At 50.5% G+C, this 22,648-nt stretch overlaps 1 protein-coding gene across 2 annotated transcripts in view; it reads left to right on the top strand.

Annotated features, from left to right (window-relative positions):
* Positions 1-22,648, top strand: part of LOC139383466 (rho guanine nucleotide exchange factor TIAM2-like) — a 126,814-nt gene that overhangs the window by 43,967 nt on the left and 60,199 nt on the right. For both annotated transcript variants that reach the window (XM_071128011.1, XM_071128012.1), the window contains exons 2-8: positions 3,076-3,196; positions 3,918-5,072; positions 10,599-11,064; positions 11,634-11,797; positions 14,741-14,965; positions 17,697-17,882; positions 18,135-18,281. In XM_071128011.1, coding sequence (XP_070984112.1) covers positions 3,924-5,072; positions 10,599-11,064; positions 11,634-11,797; positions 14,741-14,965; positions 17,697-17,882; positions 18,135-18,281 — 2,337 coding nt within the window. In that variant the 5' untranslated portion in view covers positions 3,076-3,196; positions 3,918-3,923. The remainder of the gene's footprint in view (positions 1-3,075; positions 3,197-3,917; positions 5,073-10,598; positions 11,065-11,633; positions 11,798-14,740; positions 14,966-17,696; positions 17,883-18,134; positions 18,282-22,648) is intronic.

The following is a 22,648-nucleotide window of genomic DNA, read 5'->3' as shown; positions in this document are numbered from 1 at the left end:
AGTGGTCGACCGCTGCCGGCTCTTAACCTTGGACACGTTGCCTCTGGCCTTAACTTGACAACCCTGGTAATTCTGGCTGTTAGAGGTCTTGGACTTGGCAACCCTTCTCACTGTATCTGTCAGAGCTAAAGGCCTTAGACTTGGCAACCCCGAGAACACTTTCTGTCAGGAAAGCTGCTTTGCTTCTTTGAAACTGAGAACAGCCTCCTCCTGGCAGACACATTTCCATTGACCCAGTGGTGCCATCTCTGTAACAAGTGTCTCTTTTATCACTCTGTTATTTCTCATGAGAATAGATGCCAGAGTCTTATTTGCTCTGTTTACTCTCACTTGAAGTCAAGTTCAGTATCATTGCCACCAGTGTCTCTGTACAAGATGTGGGAACGTTTATAGCTGGTGATGGTTAGCAGCGGTTTTGTAATACATGATCATAAGTATGTGGACACTCGTCGAACATCTCATTCCAAAATCATGGCATTAATATGGAGTTGGTATAATGTAACAGCCTCCACTCTTCTGATATAACAGAAGATATAACAGCCTCCACTCTTCTGGGAAGGCTTTTCTTATAGATATTGGAACACTGCTGCGGGGACATGTTTCCATTCAGCCACAAGAGCATTAGTGAGGTCGGGCACTGATGCTGGGCGATTTAGGCCTGGCTCGCAGTCAGCATTCCAATTCATCCCAAAGGTGAGGTCAGGGCTCTGTGCAGGCCAGTCAAGTTCTTCGACACCGATCTCGACAAACCATTTCTGTACGGACCTCGCTTTGTGCACAATGGCATTGTCATGCGGAAGCAAGAAAAGGCCTTCCCCCAAACTGTTGCCACAAAGTTGGAAGCACAGAATTGTCTAGAATGTCATTGTATGATGTAGCGTTAAGATTTCACTTCAATGGAATTAAGGGACCTAGCCTGAACCATGAAGAACAGCCCCAGACCATTAGTCCTCTTCCAAGCTTTACAGTTGACACTATGTTTTCTCCTAGCGTTCTCCTGGCATCCGCCAAACCCAGATTCATCCGCCAGACAGTGAAGCGTGATTCATTACTCTAGAGAACTTATTTCCACTGCTCCAGAGTCCAATGATGGCGAGCTTTAACACCATTCTAGCCGATGCTTGGCATTGCGCATGGTGATCTTAGGCTTGTGTGTGGCCATGGAAACCCATTTCATGACGCTCCCGACGAACAGTTCTTTGTGCTGACATTGCTTCCAGAGGCAGTTTGGAACTCGGTAGTGAGTGTTGCAACTGTGGGACAGACTATTTTTGCGCTCTTCAGCACTCCGAGGTCCCGTTCTGTGAGCTTGTGTGGCCTACCACTTCGCAGCTGAGCCATTATTGCTCCTAGACATTTCCACTTCACAATAACAGCCCTTACAGTTGACAGCTCTAGCAGGGCAGACATTTGACGAACTGACTTGTTGGAAAGGTGACATCCTATGACGGTACCACATTGAACGTCACTGAGCTCTTCATTAAGGCCATTCTACTGCCAATGTTTGTCTATGGAGATTGCATGGCTGTGTGCTTTATTTTACACAGCTGTCAGCAGCAGGTGTGGCTGAAAATAGTCAAATCCACTCATTTGAAGGGATGTCCACATACTTTTGTGTGTATGTAGATGTGTGTGTGTGTGTATGTATATATGTGTATATATTATATGTATATATGTGTGTGTGTGTATATATGTGTCTGTGTGTGTGTACACATCTATGTATGTATGTATGTATCTGTATATATACATACATCTGTATATATACATACACGTGTGTGTGTGTGTATAGATCAGGACTAAAAACAAACATGGCTAAACTGTTAACCTTGTGCCAGACTGACCCGCTTCATAGAAACCTGATTATACATTATCATAACCAAGACTTCATGTCCAAGATTTAACACATTGGAAAGGTCACAGATACCCCCCAAAAAATGTTTTATGACTTTGACATCAGTCTTCTGCCACAATACCACCTTTACCCTCAAGCTGGAGCTTCTGGATTCCCATTACCCTCAGCCTATATGCTACAGTACATTACATCTAGTCATTCAGCAGACTATCCCCTGCTTGACTCTAAGGTCTCTAAAGTCAAGGTACATGCGTATAGTAGGAAGGCGAGATAAAGAGCAGTAATGCCACAGATCAGTTCATCCCCGGGGTTAGTCTGTTGGCAGCAGGGTATTTACACTATGTCCTCTCACACAGGCTGTACGTGTGCTGCTACACCAGTGGAGGATGGCTATCATGCAAGTTGTTTCCTGGACTGTGAGCTACACGCATGTAGATGTGTAATAGTGGAAGGGTTGTGCTCTGTCATCAGCTGTGACCATAACTACAGTAAGAAAGCTCTGCAGCGGTTTCTGTTTTTCTGAATCCGCCCCTGGACATATTTGGCTGTTGGGGCGCAAAAAAAATGGCTGGATTTCCAGTGTTAAAAATAAACAGCGGGGCAAACTGTAGCCAGCTCTTCAAAAACTTTCCCAACTGATCAAAGAAGACGTCATTGAGTTCTGCAGAGTTGGAAATCATGTTTAGTTTGGAGAGGGAATAAGGAGGCATTGAGTCAGAGGGGAGGAGTGAGTTTCTACAGTAGTCATAGACCCAGAATGGCACAGCAGCACAGACCTGGGCTCCTTTAGGTTCACTGTGATGGAAACCTGGTGCAGGTTTGAGCCTAACACATGGAAGCGTGTCATTTTTGTCTTTGACAGCTAAAGTTTGTAGATACTTATTCAATTTTGGTGTGTTGTATGCCATGCATGCCCTCTCTTCAGGTGAGGTACAGTGGCCTTGTAGTGTTATTCCTCTTGTCAACAGACATTGAGGATTTTGTAAAGTGAATCTGCTCCTCAGTGCCCTAATTTAGAGTAGTCCTCTGATCAAAGCTTGGGTGTCCTCTTCTTAACCACTAAAAGACCAAAGTCCTCTCCCGACGGCTGGATTAGGACTCGGCCCTAATTGCAACACCTGTCATCAAACATGGGAGTTTGTCACAGGCAGTTAACAAATCTGTGTTGGCATAGCGATAACCCAGCCACTAATCCCAAGCGCTCTCCTTTGTGTGTCCCTCAGATGATCCTGGCTGTGCAGCAGGAGGACATAGTGTTGTCTGAGTTGTCTGAGAGCGGAGGAGTTCAGGACCACCATGCCCGCTGGAAGTCCACACTCTGACGAGACACTGTAGGACACACAGGTGAGTCTACAGTTCTGTCTCCTATCAGAGATATTAACAGTGCTTCTATAAGTGGTAGTGATTATAGGTAAGTCACTTAGTACATTTTAAGCAGTGCAGGGAGTGGAAGATTATAGCTATTGTAGTGTTGCCAACTAGACTGATAATGCAGTGACTTTACAGTAAGTGAGCCGTAGCTATCTTCAGTAACACATTACAGTTGACAAGCAGTTGTCAAATCAAGCCTTTCTATGTCTCAAACCGCACCTTACAGTGCTTTGATTCACTTCCTTCAGATGTCTGGTCATGCCCCATCCTTCCCTAATCTAAAGCCCTTTGAGATTCCCTGGAAGTCATTTCACACATAACAGCCATGAAGGCTTGTTGGTCACACTGGCGCCTTGGTACCTTTCCTGGAAAATGTCTAAAATAAGAAGAACAGGCTGTCTTTGTAATTATTAGATGCTCTCCTGCACAATTATGCCTTTTTCTTTGGTCTTTTCACTCAGATGTTATCCGATTAAACTTAGTCCGTGACTGATGGCCTCCCATAGGAATCATTAGTCGGTAAGTGTAGTGTGGTAATGTCTATTTGGAATGAGTCTGCTCAACCATGACCAATCTGAGTTACAGTAGCCTCTCAGCACAGTAGTGTGACGACACCTGAAATGATGTCACCCAACAGATGTCTGCCTTGCCTTCCATAGTATCTCTGACAGAATTGGTCTCCTTTGTCTTCCAGATCGCAATGGGAAACTCTGAGAGCCAGTACAGCCTTCAGGGGCCCAAGGGCACCAGCTTAATCCTCCCCGGGAAACAAAAACCCTACTCACTAAAGTTCCGCTCAACCAAAGAGGAGGTTCTTTCCCCCCATACGTGGTGGAAAGGTGGGCCAGGGGGCTCGGGTTACAAAGCCAGGACTGTTGGCCGAGGCTGCCTCTCCCCCCCGCAGAGGAGAGGAGAGCCGTACGTCTCCAGACACTACGATTATGTCACCATGGGGGTGAAGGGCAGTCCAAACTGCCGTCGTTGGCATGACTCCCCACCAGGAGGCGGCTCACAACTCCCATCTGAGAATGGCTGCTGCCCATTTGAAGGCAGTGGACGCCTGGACAGCAGAGCATCAGGGGAGCTGAACGACCATGCTCTGAACGGACACAGGAACCCAGAGAGGATGCCAGGAGAGGGTGAGGGGCTGGAGGAGCAAAGCAGTCCCAGGGTGGTCATCAAGAAGGATGGTAGTTTGAGGGTGGAGTTCACCAACACTAACAGTGGTCTGCTCCTGGACGAGGCCTCTGGGCCGGTGCAGCTGCTCAAATTCTCCCCCACCCTAGAGTCCACCCCAAGCCTTCCTGGCAGCAGCAGGAGGCCTGAGGCCCACCACGGAGCTCCGCAGCCAGCCTCAACCTCCACCACCAGGACCAGCAAGGGCAGCTCGCTGAGCTCCGAGGGGTCCTGGTACGACTCGCCCTGGGGGCACAGTGCGGACCTCTGCGACCAGGACCAGTCCTGCTCCCCCAGTAGGACTATGGGGAACAGTGGTGCTGACCAGTTGGAGGCCTTTGGCCAACAGTCTCCCCTAGTGTCCATATCAGATCTCTACAGGGACCCTAGTATGGCTGCCACCTTCCCCACGGCTAAGGACCTGTCGGCACAGTACAGGGAATCCCCCCATCACATCCAGCACCGGGCCTCCTTTGTTTCGGCCCTGGACGTGCCTACTGAGGAGGAGTGTCCGGAGGCCAGGCAGTACTCGTCCTACACCCTGCCCTGCCGCAAGGCCCGGCCCAGCGGAGAGCGCTCCACCCTGAAGAAGGGCTCTGGCGCGGTCAGAAGTCGCATGAGACGCCTCAGCGACTGGACTGGAAGTCTTAGCAGGAAGAAGAGGAAGACACAGGTGAGTGGGGCTGTTGTATGGGCTTGTCTGTGTAGGTCAGGATCCTACAGCTCAAACCATCTACATCCAAAATTGTGAAGTTTTTTTCTGAAACATTTGTCAATGTCCCTAAGTACTAACCCCACAAAGAGCAAGCAGAAGTGGCAAGGAAACACTTCCGCTCGGGTTCTAAACTAATGATGTTCTTCACAGGGTGTATACAGATCTATGAACTATCTTCATGGCTTGGTATGTACAACCAGTACAGCTTTGTTTGCAGTTAATTCTGTAGCCATAGCATATTGCTAGTCTCTATGTAGTCCAACTGTAGTCTGTAATAGAGGTATTGCCTTAGATTTACTTGCAGCTTTTTTTTACCCCCAAATTTCGATCTTGTCTCATCGCTGCAACTCCCCAACGGGCTCGAGAGAGGCCATTCTAAAGCAGCAACCAGAAGCACAGCATGTTGTTCTGTTTTCACCTCGACTACTCTTGTGTTTTACAATATTTCCTTCTCATAGTACCCTCAGGAATGACATTCTCTTTTGATAATTGTGGTATATATTTTGATGCGTCCTCCGAAACATGACCCGCATAACTGCTGTCGTATCTTTGGCATCATTAAAAGTGAAGACTGTTATTTTAGCAAATCAATTCTCTGTCATTATTATTACGTGATTAAACTAATCATGTAAATGTAATGAACTAGAAAGTCGGGGCACCACGGAAAATCTTCAGATTACAAAGTTAGAATTTTCCGAATATAACTCTTCAAATATTTTAATATCTGATCAATTAGTCTTCTATTAATGAATTATTTTATACCTCATGTCAGTCTCATTCCAAATGTCATAAATTGTTGGTTATCTGCACGAACCCAGACTTTACTATGAATCATCCACCAATTGGTTTAATAATTTATTTACTAACTAAATAATCACAGAAATGCATAAACAAACAGTAGATATTGGTTACAAGGATAGGGATGATTCCCTTGTGGGCTAAGCCGATATGACGGCTTGGTGGACAAAGGGAAGTGGGTGTGGACTGAGAGAGTGGGAAAGACAAAAGGGATCACTACACACAGTTGATAATTATATTAATTGAAATGCTTTGCACATGAACGCTCACTCATTCGGGAATAATTGCAATCAATATATATTTACGCCCATGTGTCATTGTGATCTCTGTTGGAATCGTCAGTCCATCTGTTGGAGAGTTAATCCGAGTCGCTCGCTCTTTCGTGGTTAGAATGGATACTTCAGAGTACCATTCAGAAATGTTCTCATAGAATATATATTTCGGCGGTTGTCGGTATTCGCATTCCAGGTTTACATAATTTCTCGCTGCAGACTAGTAATTAGTACCTAAGATTTGCTCCTATTCTGTAGGGATCGAGAGTCAGTTTCATCTTTTCCAGCCGTGTAGCCAACGCTCCACGTGGTATGTTTAGGAATTCAATAACTATTGCAATCACACTCTGTGGGTTTGCTCAGTCTGAAGATGATTTTCTTAGGAGGGTGTTTTATTCGTAACCATATGATCTGGCGTCATGGAACCGCCTTTTCTGTCTGTGCTCTCGGTGGTGGGCCAATGACTTAAGTTAAACTTAATTGGGAATACAATTCTCTCACATTAAAGGTTTAACATCACATTATGTCATTTCACAAATAGTTTAATCTTTACTCATTCATTTTATACAAGAATTAGATGCAAACCTCATAACTGAGGCACCTGTATAAACAGAGTTATGGTATTGTGGCTGTATTGTCTTTCATGAGGTCACAAACATGAAACAAAATGGACCGGGTCGTAGCTGGCTTCTCCACCGACAATTTACACATCCTCCAAAATATGGATATTGTTCAGTTCTCAAATTCTGTGATGTAGTAGAATTTGGCGGGAGTTCCTTTGTTCTTCTGTGAAACTCTGCATGAAACGGGGAGAGAGTCTCCGCCAGGAATGTACGACCTCAGATAACAGAACCTGGGCGTAGGAGAGAGGGGGAAGCCACAATCTATACCCAGAAAGGGCCACGTCATGACACCGCGCTCCTTAACACCCGGACGCTTAACCCGGAAGCCAGCCACAACACTGACGGAGGAAACACCATTGAACTGGTGACCGGGTTCTTAGTTCATACTGGTCCCCATGTGGGAATCGAACCCACAACCCTGGCATTGCAAGTGCCACCCTCAACAAACTGAGCCACAGGAGGTGTGTCTAGTCTCCTTTGGAATTTCCCTGTTTGAGATATGAATGTCTGTAGCTCCACAGGAGAATATGGTTATTATGTGCTTGGCACAGACCAGTGTTCCAACCCTGTTAGTGTCCTGTTAGGGAGGAGGGAAGAGGAAGCAACTCTCTGGCATATTCTTGGCTGGGGACTGTCACTGGTTACCTGGGCCATGTGCCTCAGTGGTCGGTGTCGTCTCGCCAGGAACACAACGTCGTCCCCGGTCCCGAGGACCACAATACCAGCTGTCTGAGGACCGAAAACCACAGGGTACCGCAAAATGAAATTTGCAACGCGGATGGTGCATTGTGTAGGGACTAGAGATGCAGTCGTCTAACGGAGAGTAAGGCATGAAACCGAGAGGAAGGATGAGAAGCCAAGGGGTCTGCAGATTCCATGACTACGTCTGGGTGGGTACAAGAGATCATGTCAGTTTAGTGTTGTTGCTAACCCCATGCTAATGGAGGGAATATGCTAAATGCCATGTGTTGGATGCATAGCTTGCCATTGTAGGTGATTTGCTGTTGTGTGTTGGTGTGATTGGTTGAAACGGCATGTTATTTACCAGTTTACAGCAGGTCTGTATGACGTATAGTTCAGTGTTGCAGCATGGGTCAGACGGCTGAGAACTGGACCTGAAAAGGACACCAGACTGTTGTGTACAGGATAGGAATAACCATGACTTGTATGCCAAATCACTGGATAGTGTGTTTGTGTAAATTTGTGTTATGGATCTGCAATAGCTTATTTAGAGCATTTAGCCCCATAAATGTAACCACAATAGTCATATTTTCTGCAACAAAGGCTAAGTAGGTAATTGCTAAAACTGTGCGTTGTAAGATTTTCCCAAATTAGTTGAACTGCTCGAAAACGTGGTCCTCTGTGACTTTGTCTTTAAATCAAACATTATGCACCAATTCAATAGCTCTTTTAAACTTGAACACACTTTTCAGACAATGCCAAGATAATTGCTGTAAGACTTTAAATCTCTGTTGCAGTGAAACTATGTCCCAGCTCAAGATTTAGAAACTCCAAAACACTCATAACGATGAGGTTGTCATGGTGATTAAGATATGGTGGAGCTGCTCTGGGCTCTACTCACCACCCTGTCCTGCTCTCCAGAGAGCCAGTCCATAGTATGTTCTGTATGGATAGGTGCTCGTTCATTAGGGTCTGACAAAGGAAATCGGGGAAGGTAAAAAGGACTTCCCTGACGCACAGAGAAGGATATGTGCTCATTAATTTGGGTTTGACCCACGTTGGGGGTAAAGCTTTCACTCTAAACTACTAGACCTCACTTAAATCCTAATAATCTCCTGCCATGTGTTGGGTTTGGGAAGAGACCTAGGACTCACAGCTTCCCTGCACTATTGAACTTGTTGACCTTTTCAGTGAGAAGGAGGAGGGCTTATGGAGGACTGTGATTTGAAGTTGTTCTGGTTCCCAGCGCAGCTTCATAGGTCCATGAGAAACTCTCCAACAAACCCTGGTCAATCCGAGTAACACTCAAACCCCCATTCTCCTTTAAACTCCACCCTACCTCAAATGTGTGTCCTGTGTAGGCGTTAGGCAACCCTGGCCTTCAGGACAGATTAGTAATGAGCAGAGGGATATTTTTAGAGATAAATGGTCTCTTTCAGTGTTCTGACTCAAACTGTGAATTCTTCATGGGCAAATGTTGGAGCGTGATGTTTCCAACTGAGCTCTGGATAGTTTAATTGGAGCCATTCAGAGTTTTTATAGCTTCATGCTGACACATTCACTGGGTCTCTTTGCCCTCTGGTGACTCTGGAGTCAAGGACAGAGACCGTTCAGGGGCCCACCCTGGCCTTGTTCTGTTCCTGTCTGGGGCTCTTGTTTCACCAAGGCCACTTAATCACCCACAGCTTCCAGTTGGCTCATTGATTCATATATCACCAAATCACAGCATCACAGCCCCTTTTCAACGAGTCAACCCAAATCAGGACTAATTCCAGCTCTTGTTCCCCTCCAGCTGGGCTCCAGAGCTCAGCTGTGGTTTAGGGGCACACTGCACCCTCCAAGCCAGCCTCTTAGGTCCAGTCCAGGTCCTTATGAGAAACAGCTGGGGTAGACGTGGTAGGAAAGGGATGATTAGGGGAGACTGCTGGAAGAAAGAGGAGACTGAGGGAGAAAGGGAGACTGACGGACAGCCGGGAGGAAGAGGGTAGACTGAGCGAGAGACTGGGGAAAGGCATCAGAACACTGTGTTTGAAGTGCACTCAACCCAGTTGCCAGGGGAGACCAGATGCTACAATCTATTGGAGTGCAGGTGGGCTTTCATTACCCCTGAAAGAGAAAGAGTTCAATCCCATGAAGTAGTGTTCTACTGGGGTCAGGAAACCAGGGTGCCCTCACAGACGCAATTAAATTGTCTCAGTCTCAAGAACTTTAGTCGCCAGAGTGCCAGGTTCAGGAATTGAAGTGTTTTTGTTGTGGGACTCCTCACTCTCTCACCTCATCCCACCCTCTCTCCATACCCTCTCCTCGCTCTCTCACCTCATCCCACCCTCTCACCCTACCCTCTCCTCACTCTCTCACCTCATCCCACCCTCTCTCCCCACCCTCTCTCCCTACCCTCACCTCATCCCACCCTCTCTCCCTACCCTCACCTCATCCCACCCTCTCTCCCTACCCTCTCCTCACTCTCTCCCTACCCTCTCCTCACTCTCTCACCTCATCCCACCCTCTCTCCCTACCCTCTCCTCACTCTCTCTCACTACCCTCTGCTCACTCTCGCACCTCATCCCACCCACCCTCTCTCCCTACCCTACCCTCTCCTCACTCTCACCTCATCCTACCCTCTCTCCCTACCCTCTCCTCACTCTCTCCTCACTCTCTCACCTCATCCCACCCTCTCTCCCTACCCTCTCCTCACTCTCTCTCACTACCCTCTGCTCACTCTCTCACCTCATCCCACCCACCCTCTCTCCCTACCCTACCCTCTCCTCACTCTCACCTCATCCTACCCTCTCTCCCTACCCTCTCCTCACTCTCACCTCATCCCACCCTCTCTCCATACCCTCTCCCCACTCTCACCTCATCCCACCGTCTCTCCCTACCCTCTCCTCACTCTCACCTGATCCCACCGTCTCTCCCTACCCTCTCCTCACTCTCACCTCATCCTACCCTCTCTCCCTACCCTCTCCTCACTCTCTCACCTCATCCCACCCTCTCTCCATACCCTCTCCTCACTCTCACCTCATCCCACCCTCTCTCCATACCCTCTCCTCACTCTCTCACCTTGTCCCACCCCCTCTCCCTACCCTCTTCTTCTCTCTATGTGCTTCCAGGAGCCCCGGTATAAGGATGGAAGCGAGGTCTTTGACAGTGGAGTGGATGGCCTGACAGCTGACACCAGCTCTTCCTCCCAAGTATCCAGCCTGTGGTACCCTGGCGGTGTGGGGGCCTCCCGGGCCCAGTCGGCAGGGGCCCTCCACCACAGCAACGATGCCCTTCGTCAGAACATCTATGAGAACTTCATGCGGGAGCTGGAGACAGGGACCGGACAGGGCAGTAGTGGAGGAGGGGGAGCTGGTGAAAGGAGAGACCCGTCTACGGGGACAGAAGAGGGGGAGAGCAGCAGTGAGTCTGCAGGGGGCTCTCTGGAGCAGCTGGACTTGCTGTTTGAGAAGGAGCAGGGGGTGGTACGCAGGGCCGGCTGGCTGTCCTTCAAACCCCTCCTCACCCTGCATAAGGACAGGAAGCTGGAGATGGTCACACGCAGGAAGTGGAAACAGTACTGGGTCACCCTGAAAGGCGAGTACTGTAGGGGTGGGTGAGCAGAGGGAAACAGGGTTTGGCACATTGCCACAAGGTATTTACCTGCTAAATGGATAAACCTCAGAACAGGTGCTAAATGGGTAAACCCCAGACCAGGTGCTAAATGGGTAAACCTCAGACCAGGTGCTAAATGGGTAAACCTCAGACCAGGTGCTAAATGGGTAAACCTCAGGCCAGGTGCTAAATGGGTAAACCTCAGGCCAGGTGCTAAATGGGTAAACCTCAGGCCAGGTGCTAAATGGGTAAACCTCAGGCCAGGTGCTAAATGGGTAAACCTCAGGCCAGGTGCTAAATGGGTAAACCTCAGGCCAGGTGCTAAATGGGTAAACCTCAGGCCAGGTGCTAAATGGGTAAACCTCAGACCAGGTGCTAAATGGGTAAACCTCAGACCAGGTGCTAAATGGGTATGTGCACCCTCAGCCTTCCTTCCACTTTACTGTAAAATGACTCAAGATCAGCAGAGACAAATAAATTACAGTTTGAAGTCATTCTTCTGAGGTGTGGTCTTCCTCCTTCTAACAACCATCCTTTTCCTCTCCCTGCAGGTTGTACCTTGTTGTTCTATGGGAAGGGTTCTCCAGAGCAGGAGCTGTCTCCGCGCTACGCCCTGTTCGCAGAGGACAGTATCGTGCAGGCCGTTCCTGAGCACCCCAAGAAGGAGAACGTCTTCTGTCTCAGCAACAACTACGGCGATGTCTACCTCTTCCAGGTGATGCGTGCCGACTTACCTCACTCTCCAAACTGAACAAAGTACTGTCGATGCCAACAGTAGTTACCTCAATTGATGGAGATGCCGGAGAAGCTGTAGATGCTTGTAGATGCTAAACTGTCTGTTCTGGAAAAAAATCCACGTGTTTTGTATACATACAGTACGTCGCCATGTGCTCACAGAGGTCACACTAGGTCATACTACCACTGTTTGAACTGCATTGCTCAGTCCAGCTGGTCACTCCTCCACAGTTACTGCTAGCGTGGCGTTAGCTCGGCGTTAGCTCCCTGAGCACGTCGTGGTGTTGACGGTCGGATTTACCCCATCGCTCTGCTCGGCTCCCTGTCAAGCTAAGTGTTCCAGCTAATTCAACACACAATTAAGGAGCAGAAGCTGTCACTTAGTGGGGAATGTTTTGTGTACCCTGAAAGGAATGTGTGTCCTGTGCTGCTGTGGCAGCTAACCTGGTTTGATAGCCTCTTCCTGCTTGGGCAGTCAAGCGGAACGTGTTCTGGTGACGTGTCCACAGTGGTTTTTGTCTGCTGCTAGATTACACTGACTGTGTCATTTTGTGATTTAACATGGGTAACCGGGATTCCAGCACTGTCCTGGGAACACTTCACATTTCCCGGGAAAAAATAAAAGGACAAGACCCGGCAAATGAACATTTCCCCCAATGTCAGAATGAATGCAATTCCACAACATGCTCAGCATCAGATTAGCAAAACATGTACATTATCCAAACAGGTTGTTTCATGGAATTCTTTAGCGTATTTACTTCACACAAAGTCGCCATGAATTCACACACGCATAATAGACACCGCCAGACTGCACATGCAACCAGAATGCAGTAAATGAACCCTTCAGGAAACCTCCACTGTATAGACTATAAAAGTATGTGTGCCTCTTTGAGCTGACATTGTGGCCCTTCAGACAGTCCCACATTTGATAGGTCTTTGCACAATCCACTACATAGGCATCTCTGTCAGACCATGAAGTCTGTTAACAATTCAGAGGCATCAGGGAAAATTATCTTGTCTCCTGTCATAGAGTCTAGGCTAGAGTCCTATCCAGTCCCAATCCCACTGAAGCCCCAAATCCTGACTCCTGTCTCGAATGAAAATTCCTAACGTTATTTTTTTAATCCATAGGTTGTATTATCAAAGCATGTCTCTTGCCTATTCAAAATACCTCTGACGTTTCTCCCACTTCTTTGCACTGTCTCGTACTTCCTGCCCGTATGAGAGTGTCGGTAGAGAATGTGTGATCAACCAACCGTATGGGAGTAGAAATGGGTATTTTTAAAACAAGAGTTGTTCCTCATTAAGATACCTTGATATTTAAACTATGTCCACTCTTCATCTCCCCGTTATTCATGAGCTGATCTGCTGTATGTATAATCGTCAGCTATATTTTGCCATATTGACGGAGGTTATCTAGCAGGCTTCGCAACGTTGGCCATTTCACTTATTTTTCGACTGCCGTTACAAAGTGTGTATGCTTCGACAACGCTGTACTCGGGAGGCGCTCTGTGTCAAGAGAACCTTCTGCCGAATTGTTTTTCTTAAATAAAAGGTTCTTCTTTTATTTTTAACTCTTGCAAGTCAGTTAAGAACAAATTCTTATTTACAATGACGGCCTACCCTGGCCAAACCCGGACGGCGCTGGGCCAATTGTACTGCAGTGATGCCTCTTGCACTGAGATGCAGTGTCTTAGAAATGCGCTGAATTAATTGAGGAAACATGTCAACGCTCAGAATTTCTGAATGGTCTGTTTCATAATTCACAACAAGGTCATTGACGAACAAAGATAATTACTCTGTAATGACTAAATATCAGTTTAATTTGCTCTGAAACCTTTACATAGCGGCGCAGCCAAGTCGACAAGATGGCGCCGCGCCCCTCTTATTCCGAGAGCTCTGGCATCTTGGTTTTAAAAGCTGTACATGTGCACTTCCGATTTTTGCTGCATTTCTCGTGACTCTCGGGAGTGAATATATTTATATGAATTGCTCCCGGTATTGAAATTTGGTAGACTTTCAGGAAAGTATGAATCCCTAGTGTGAGGCGAACAAACACGCTATTCAGCATATTCAGGCTGTATAATAGTGGATGGAGATGTTTTACAAGTGTAGTTACACACATACGCACTCGCACACACTTGTTGTGTATTTTTAAGCTGTATAATCGAGTAGTTCAAGTTAATGATTCTAGCTCGTAAATGATTATATGGAGAAGATTTCAAATCCAGCTGGAAGGTTTCTGTTTGTGTTCATATTTTGAAGAGCATCTGACTCCCTGACCTTATTTTCTCTGTTTGATACAGAGATTCTTGAGGCCTTGACTTGCCCCCCAGGTAGTTTTCCCCTCTCACGTTTCTGAGCTTTTTCTGAGTGTATTGCATGAAATCCCAGTTGTGGTGTTCGGGGTAAAGCTAGTAAAATGGTGAAGTGGACTTAACATTTCTCGAGAGTCTTAAGAGGTCAGGAAACCACTGACAGTTTAAACTGGAGCACTGTAGAACCCTGTGTTCTCTCTCTCATTGTGTCCTGCACGAGTCACTCCTCCCTCAGCTTTCTAGCAGATTTCATACCATGTCCTCTGGTAATTTCTGTATAGGTTTATTATCCTTTCAAGATTGACTGTATTGACTGAAGTTACGTATTAGCCCATAGATTGGGGAAATCTGATATTGTGGTGAAATGCCGTGAGGAGTATAGGAACACAATATGCGTTATAGCTGTCAATCATCCGGATTTAGAGCCCCAACCCTTAACACGTCGTTCATGACGTCACTATCATCGCTGCGTCCTGCAGTGCTCATACCATCGCATAACCGTTGAGAACAGATTATTTTACCGTAATAATCTAGTTTGTACATTTTATGATCTAATCTCAAACCTCCCATCGTCTAATGTCCCACCTTCACCTCTGTGTGTTCAGGCCGGCAACCAGACAGACATGGAGAACTGGGTGACAGCCATCCACTCTGCCAGTGCCTCTCTGTTCGCTAAGCGCCATGGGAAGGAGGACACGCTGCGTCTGCTGAGGAGCCAGATCAGAGGCCTGCTGCAGAAGGTAGACATGGACGGCAAGATGAAGAAGATGGCTGAGCTGCAGCTGTCCATCGTCAGTGACCCTAAGAACAGGAAGGCCATCGAGAACCAGGTGAGGAGGATGATGAGGATTGGCGGTTGTTATAGCGATTGTATAGCGATTGTTGTGGTGTCACAGGGAAGTATTGGTTAGTGTCCCTGAAAGAAACATGTTTTCGTTGTTGTTTTAATGTCCTGTTCTGTTCTGTTAAGGTTGTTTTGTTGGGAGTCTAGCAGCCCTAAAAATATGTGACGTGAATCACACCATGCGACTAAAATCCCATGTCTTATTTCTGGAAGCGGTAGAAGTGGCCTATATGTAGCTAGTGGCCGTCAAAACACATACTCAGGGGAGAGAAGAGGCAGGCTGCTTCTTCCCATTGCATCATATTGGGAATCCAGATGTTGTGTACAATGGGCTCTCAACATGCGTTATCCCCTGTAGAGAGAAACCAGAACCAATCACTGATTCTCCCCACAGCTAAAACTGTCTTGTACATGTAACGGCGATGGCTAAAGATTAGCTTATCAACTCCCCACCTACTTAAGAGTATATATCAGATTCATAGGGAATCTACATCCACTGCAAGACATGAGAGCTCAACATCTGAAAACGCGAAAAAGATGAATGGCTCATGGGAAAGACATGGAGGGCAGTGTCTGTCTTCCCAACTGACTTAGTGTCTGTTCCATGTTAGCTGTCACGGCACCTCGGGACAGAGAGACAGAGCACTCTGGAGCCAATGATAGGGTCAGAGGGGAAAGGGCGGGGTTAGGACCCGAGACGGACGCCCACGGCTGATGATGAGGGGAGGTTAGAGGGCAGGGGGTGCTACAAGGGGCACTTTGATGTCTACCCTCCCCCTTCTCAAAATCAGTGCCAGCGGGGGGGAGAAAAGATGTTGGAGAGGAACATCAAAGGAGGCTGTATCTCTAAGGGAAGGCCCATTCCTGCCTTTTTTAATGGGCCTGATATGGGACTAAATAGAGACTAGGTAGGATTTCTCTAAAGCCAGATGGGTGCAGCATGCCTTCACTGTGATGATAACGTCTCTCTGCCTTAGTCCAGGTTTTGCCAGCTGCACAGAGACACACATACATACCTCTCTCTGATTCTCAATCCGATAATGGCCATGCTTCTTTGATACGATGACGGATTAACGTTGCCTGGCAGAATCAATCAGACATTTGAGTGTGGCGTGTCCATTTGTGACGATGCAGTGTCCAATATTAAACAGTATCAACTATCAAACCCTAATCCGCCTGTCTCCCCATTTGTATCCTCTCCTGTCCCCCAGAATACACCATTGTTATGGCTTTAGAGAAGCCATGGGGATACAGGGTTATCTCAGCAGATTTACCAAGCATGACGGTTAGGACAACACAGCCCTGCCCAGACTCTGACCCTGGGATGACACTATATTAATGACACATGCCCATACACTAGATGTCTGTACACCAGGATCACATGGGCTCCTGAAGGGCATGATGTTGATCATGTCATTGGGCTGGCGTGTGTTAGCGCTGTCTGAACACTCAGCATTGTGCAGCAGGCTCATTGTTGGTCTTTGCAGTCCTGTTGTTGTGATGGTGGAATGTTCTAGGCTCAGACAGCTCCCCTCCCCAAGTCATTCCCAACCATGAAGAATTCCATCAATGTGAATCAGCCTTCACGGGAGGACTCCATACGGTTCTGTATTGTAAATGAACTCTCTTCAGGCCAGCACTATTAAAGTCAATTATATAGAGAGTCGTTTAACTCCAGGGTTTTCTCGTTAAAGTGAACCTCCGAAGCTAACAAAATAAGCACCCTCTCATACTTAGTGTTAAAAGGGCATGTGTTCATTCTCTGTGCGTGTGCTTGTTGGTGAGTGTGCTGTGTGTATTTAGGGGGAGGGTTATATGGTGGTCTGGTGCTTGGAACCTCCCTTCCATGACTTTTATTGCAGAGAATAAGAGAGACTGCATTAAACACACACACACACACACCACATACACGCTCCACAACCCTCCCTCACTATCATCAACCTTAATACCCTGCCCTCACCCAGCGGCAGCTTGTGCCCCCCCCACCCTTACCACCACATCTGTAAGCAATCCCAGTTTGATGGAATGCCCCCTAAACTATCTCCCCCTATCTCCTCTCTCTGCCTGTCCCTCCCTCTTCTCACCTCTCCAACGGTTCCTCCCTCCCTGCCTCTTCTCACCTCCCCACCTCTTCAACCGTCCCTCCCTCCTCCTTCTCACCTCCCCACCTCTCCAACTGTCCTTTCCTCCTCTTCTCACCTCCCCACCTCTCCAACTGTCCTTTCCTCCTCTTCTCACTTCCCTACCTCTCCAACTGTCCCTCCCTCCCTCATCACCCCTCCCTCTTCTCATCTCCCCACCTCTTCAACTGTCCCTCCCTCCTCTTCTCACCCCCCCACCTCTTCAACTGTCCCTCCCTCCCCTTCTCACCTCCCCACCTCTTCAACTGTCCCTCCCTCCCCTTCTCATCTCCCCACCTCTTCAACTGTCCCTCCCTCCTCTTCTCACCCCCCCACCTCTTCAACTGTCCCTCCCTCCTCTTCTCACCTCCCCACCTCTTCAACTGTCCCTCCCTCCTCTTCTCACCTCCCCACCTCTTCAACTGTCCCTCCCTCCCTCATCACCCCTCCCTCTTCTCACCTCCCCACCTCTTCAACTGTCCCTCCCTCCCTGTTCTCACCTCCCCACCTCTTCAACTGTCCCTCCCTCCCTGTTCTCATCTCCCCACCTCTCCAACTGTCCCTTATCACCACTCCTCCTTCCCGCTCTCCCTACAGATCCAGCAATGGGAGCAGAACCTGGAGAAGTTTAACATGGACCTGTTCAGGATGCGCTGTTACCTGGCCAGCCTGCAGGGGGGCGAGCTGCCCAACCCCAAGAGCCTGTTAGCTGCAGCCAGCCGGCCCTCCAAGACCGCCCTGGGACGCCTGGGTATCTTCTCTGTGTCCTCCTTCCACGCACTGGTGAGGCCCTTCACATGGCAAGGTTGAGGGGTAGGGCTGTCTCTCCAAATTATATAGAAAGTACTCTAGTTTACCAGAGTTTGTCGTTTAGAAGTCTGGTCTGGCGCGAAAGGTTTTCTACAGTAGCTAAAGATGTTCAGTTAAGGTGTAAACTCTCAAATTGCTGTAGGAGACTGAAGTTGAAGCAGGTTGATTGCTGTAAGTCTAGCTGCTGCGTTCGATCCTAGTGCTGACGGTGTGTTATGTCGTCAGATCTGTTCCAGGGATGAGGCCACACTGAGGCGGCGCTCCATGTCCCTGAGCCAGAGGTCACGTAACAAGAGAGGCCTCTTCTCCTCCCTCAAAGGCCTCGACAACTTCACCAAGAAGGGCCGCGACAAGAGGCCGTCTACAGAACAGGTACAGTACCTGAACACAAACTGAACAAACACTGAACACACACACTGGCCCTGTCTATAACACTCCTGCGAGGAAATCAAATCATGACTTTCTCACAATTCTTGGAGAAAGTTGAAATGTGGCCCCGGGGGGCTTTTCCCCCCATCAATAAGATTTTGTTTATTAAACTGGATTAAGTGCATAATCCACTCTTATGTAAACAGAGAGCATTTCAACCACAGGTGCAGGGGGAGTAAATTCTCTCAGCTTAGTAATTACACTTCCACACATTATTTATTGATGTAGATTTCAGTCCACCCCCCTCTACCCTGAAGGTACTGCCCAGGAGAGTCAGTACAGTAGGTGGTCTATTTTAAGACAAGGAAAAGACCTGGTTCCCATGATCAAGCCTATTAGGAAAATCCATGTATTTTAGATAATGGTGTGGTTCCTAGACCGAAGTAGGTGAATATTTTGAGGACACCACTACGATCTTTCCCTTGATGTAATTCTTCTGTGAGGGAGGCTTCACTTTGTCGATTCATAAATGTTTCTCCTGCCGTGTCGTAGCTGTCACTGGAGCTGACTGACTGGTGTATCTGTGATTGTAGGGAACATAAAGCACCCATCTAAACTGTAGACACTGCTAACTTCCTGCCCCGGATTCTCCTTAGTTCTCTTCATAAGAGGCCATGTGTCCTTAATGCCAACAGCAGGGTCTTCCCTGCTCCTCCCAGTACGCTCCTCACCCCTCCCCCTCTGCGGGGGGCTACAGTATATATGTGTGTGTGTGTGGTGTTATATGATGTTGTTTAAGGTGTGTTTGGAAGCTCTAGCAGGTTAGCTAATGAGACCCAGTTTGGTTTCACAGCGCAGAAGGCTGAGGTGACACACGGCGAGTTGAAGCAGTGATGTAGCATGAATTATTAAAAGCCATATGTGGTAAACTGCATCCTGCTGTACCGAGCCCTGCAGCGACAAACAGATGGTTTGTGTAAGTCCACTAAATATTAAAACAGCTCCACGCTTTTTCACAGGTTTCCCTCCTAAGCGTAGCTCTCCAGTTGGGATACTTTTCTGCTCCACTATGATGTTGATTCCCGTTAAGAGTGGCTAATTGCTTCAAAGGGGTTGTAGAAGGATGACCCCAGGTACATTCGCTGTCTTGTGCGGGCAGGGCTGGGGGTAGTGTGGGCAGGACGGGGGTAGTACCCCCCAGTCCTGCCCACACTACCCTCAGTCCTGCCCACACTACCCTCAGTCCTGCCCACACTACCCGCAGTCCTGCCCACACTACCCCCAGTCCTGTCCACACTACCCCCAGTCCTGCCCACACTACCCCCAGTCCTGCCCACACTACCCCCAGCCCTGCCCACACTACCCCCAGCCCTGCCCACACTACCCCCAGCCCTGCCCACACTACCCCCAGCCCTGTCCACACTACCCCAGCCCTGTCCACACTACCCCAGCCCTGCCCACACTACCCCCAGCCCTGCCCACACTACCCCCAGCCCTGCCCACACTACCCCCAGCCCGGCCCACACTACCCCAGCCCTGTCCACACTACCCCAGCCCTGTCCACACTACCCCCAGCCCTGTCCACACTACCCCCAGCCCTGTCCACACTACCCCCAGCCCTGTCCACACTACCCCCAGCCCTGTCCACACTACCCCCAGCCCTGTCCACACTACCCCCAGCCCTGTCCACACTACCCCCAGCCCTGTCCACACTACCCCCAGCCCTGTCCACACGACCTCCTGTCCACACTACCCCCAGCCCTGTCCACACTACCCCCTGTCCACACTACCCCCAGCCCTGTCCACACTACCCCCAGCCCTGTCCACACTACCCCCAGCCCTGTCCACACTACCCCCAGCCATGTCCACACTACCCCCAGCCCTGTCCACACTACCCCCAGCCATGTCCACACTACCCCCAGCCATGTCCACACTACCCCCTGTCCACACTACCGCCAGCCATGTCCACACTACCGCCAGCCCTGTCCACACTACCACCAGCCCTGTCCACACTACCGCCAGCCATGTCCACACTACCGCCAGCCATGTCCACACTACCCCCAGTCCACACTACCCCCAGCCCACACTACCCCCAGCCCAGCCCACACTACCCCCAGCCCAGTCCACACTACTCCCATCCCTGTCCACACTACTCCCAGCCCTGTCCGCACTACCCCCAGCCCACACTACCCCCAGCCCAGTCCACACTACCCCCAGCCCACACTACCCCCAGCCCTGCCCACACTACCCCCAGGCCTGCCCACACTACCCCCAGGCCTGCCCACACTACCCCCAGCCCTGTCCACACTACCCCCAGCCCTGCCCACACTACCCCCAACCCTGCCCACACTACCCCTAGCCCTGCACAAACTACCCCCAGCCATGCCCACACTACCCCCAGCCATGCCCACACTACCCCCAGCCATGCCCACACTACCCCCAGCCATGCCCACACTAACCCCAGCCCTGCCCACACTACCCCCAGCCCTGCCCACCCTACCCCCAGCCCTGCCCACCCTACCCCCAGCCCTGCCCACACTACCCCCAGCCCTGCCCACACTACCCCCAGCCATGCCCACACTACCCCCAGCCCTGCCCACACTACCCCCAGCCCTGCCCACACTACCCCCAGCCCTGCCCACACTACCCCCAGCCCTGCCCACACTACCCCCAGCCCTGCCCACACTACCCCCAGCCCTGCCCACACTACCCCAGCCCTGTCCACACTACCCCCAGCCCTGTCCACACTACCCCCAACCCTGTCCACACTACCCCCAGCCCTGTCCACACTACCCCCAGCCCTGTCCACACTACCCCCAGCCCTGTCCACACTACCCCCAGCCCTGTCCACACGACCTCCTGCCCACACTACCCCCAGCCCTGCCCACACTACCCCCAGCCCTGCCCACACTACCCCCAGCCCTGCCCACACTACCCCCAGCCCTGCCCACACTACCCTCAGCCCTACCCACACTACCCCCAGCCCTGTCCACACTACCCCCAGCCCTGTCCACACTACCCCAGCCCTGTCCACACTACCCCCAGCCCTGTTCACACTACCCCCAGCCCTGTCCACACTACCCCCAGCCCTGTCCACACTACCCCCAGCCCTGTCCACACTACCCCCAGCCCTGTCCACACTACCCCCAGCCCTGTCCACACTACCCCCAGCCCTGTCCACACTACCCCCAGCCCTGTCCACACTACCCCCAGCCCTGTCCACACTACCCCCAGCCCTGTCCACACTACCCCCAGCCCTGTCCACACTACCCCCAGCCCTGTCCACACGACCTCCTGTCCACACTACCCCCAGCCCTGTCCACACTACCCCCTGTCCACACTACCCCCAGCCCTGTCCACACTACCCCCAGCCCTGTCCACACTACCCCCAGCCATGTCCACACTACCCCCAGCCATGTCCACACTACCCCCAGCCCTGTCCACACTACCCCCAGCCATGTCCACACTACCCCCAGCCATGTCCACACTACCCCCTGTCCACACTACCGCCAGCCATGTCCACACTACCGCCAGCCCTGTCCACACTACCACCAGCCCTGTCCACACTACCGCCAGCCATGTCCACACTACCGCCAGCCATGTCCACACTACCCCCAGTCCACACTACCCCCAGCCCACACTACCCCCAGCCCAGCCCACACTACCCCCAGCCCAGTCCACACTACTCCCATCCCTGTCCACACTACTCCCAGCCCTGTCCGCACTACCCCCAGCCCACACTACCCCCAGCCCTGTCCACACTACCCCCAGCCCACACTACCCCCAGCCCTGCCCACACTACCCCCAGGCCTGCCCACACTACCCCCAGGCCTGCCCACACTACCCCCAGTCCTGCCCACACTACCCCCAGTCCTGCCCACACTACCCCCAGCCCTGCCCACACTACCCCCAGCCCTGCCCACACTACCCCCAGCCCTGTCCACACTACCCCCAGCCCGGTCCACACTACCCCAGCCCTGTCCACACTACCCCAGCCCTGCCCACACTACCCCCAGCCCTGCCCACACTACCCCCAGCCCTGCCCACACTACCCCCAGCCCTGCCCACACTACCCCAGCCCTGTCCACACTACCCCAGCCCTGTCCACACTACCCCCAGCCCTGTCCACACTACCCCCAGCCCTGTCCACACTACCCCCAGCCCTGTCCACACTACCCCCAGCCCTGTCCACACTACCCCCAGCCCTGTCCACACTACCCCCAGCCCTGTCCACACTACCCCCAGCCCTGTCCACACGACCTCCTGTCCACACTACCCCCAGCCCTGTCCACACTACGCCCTGTCCACACTACCCCCAGCCCTGTCCACACTACCCCCAGCCCTGTCCACACTACCCCCAGCCATGTCCA

The sequence above is a fragment of the Oncorhynchus clarkii genome, chromosome 25 (genome assembly GCF_045791955.1).
Source record: "Oncorhynchus clarkii lewisi isolate Uvic-CL-2024 chromosome 25, UVic_Ocla_1.0, whole genome shotgun sequence".
Classification (NCBI taxonomy): Eukaryota; Metazoa; Chordata; class Actinopteri; order Salmoniformes; family Salmonidae; genus Oncorhynchus; species Oncorhynchus clarkii.
The sequence above is the reverse complement of the archived record's forward strand: the minus strand, read 5'-3'. Positions and strand labels throughout refer to the sequence as shown.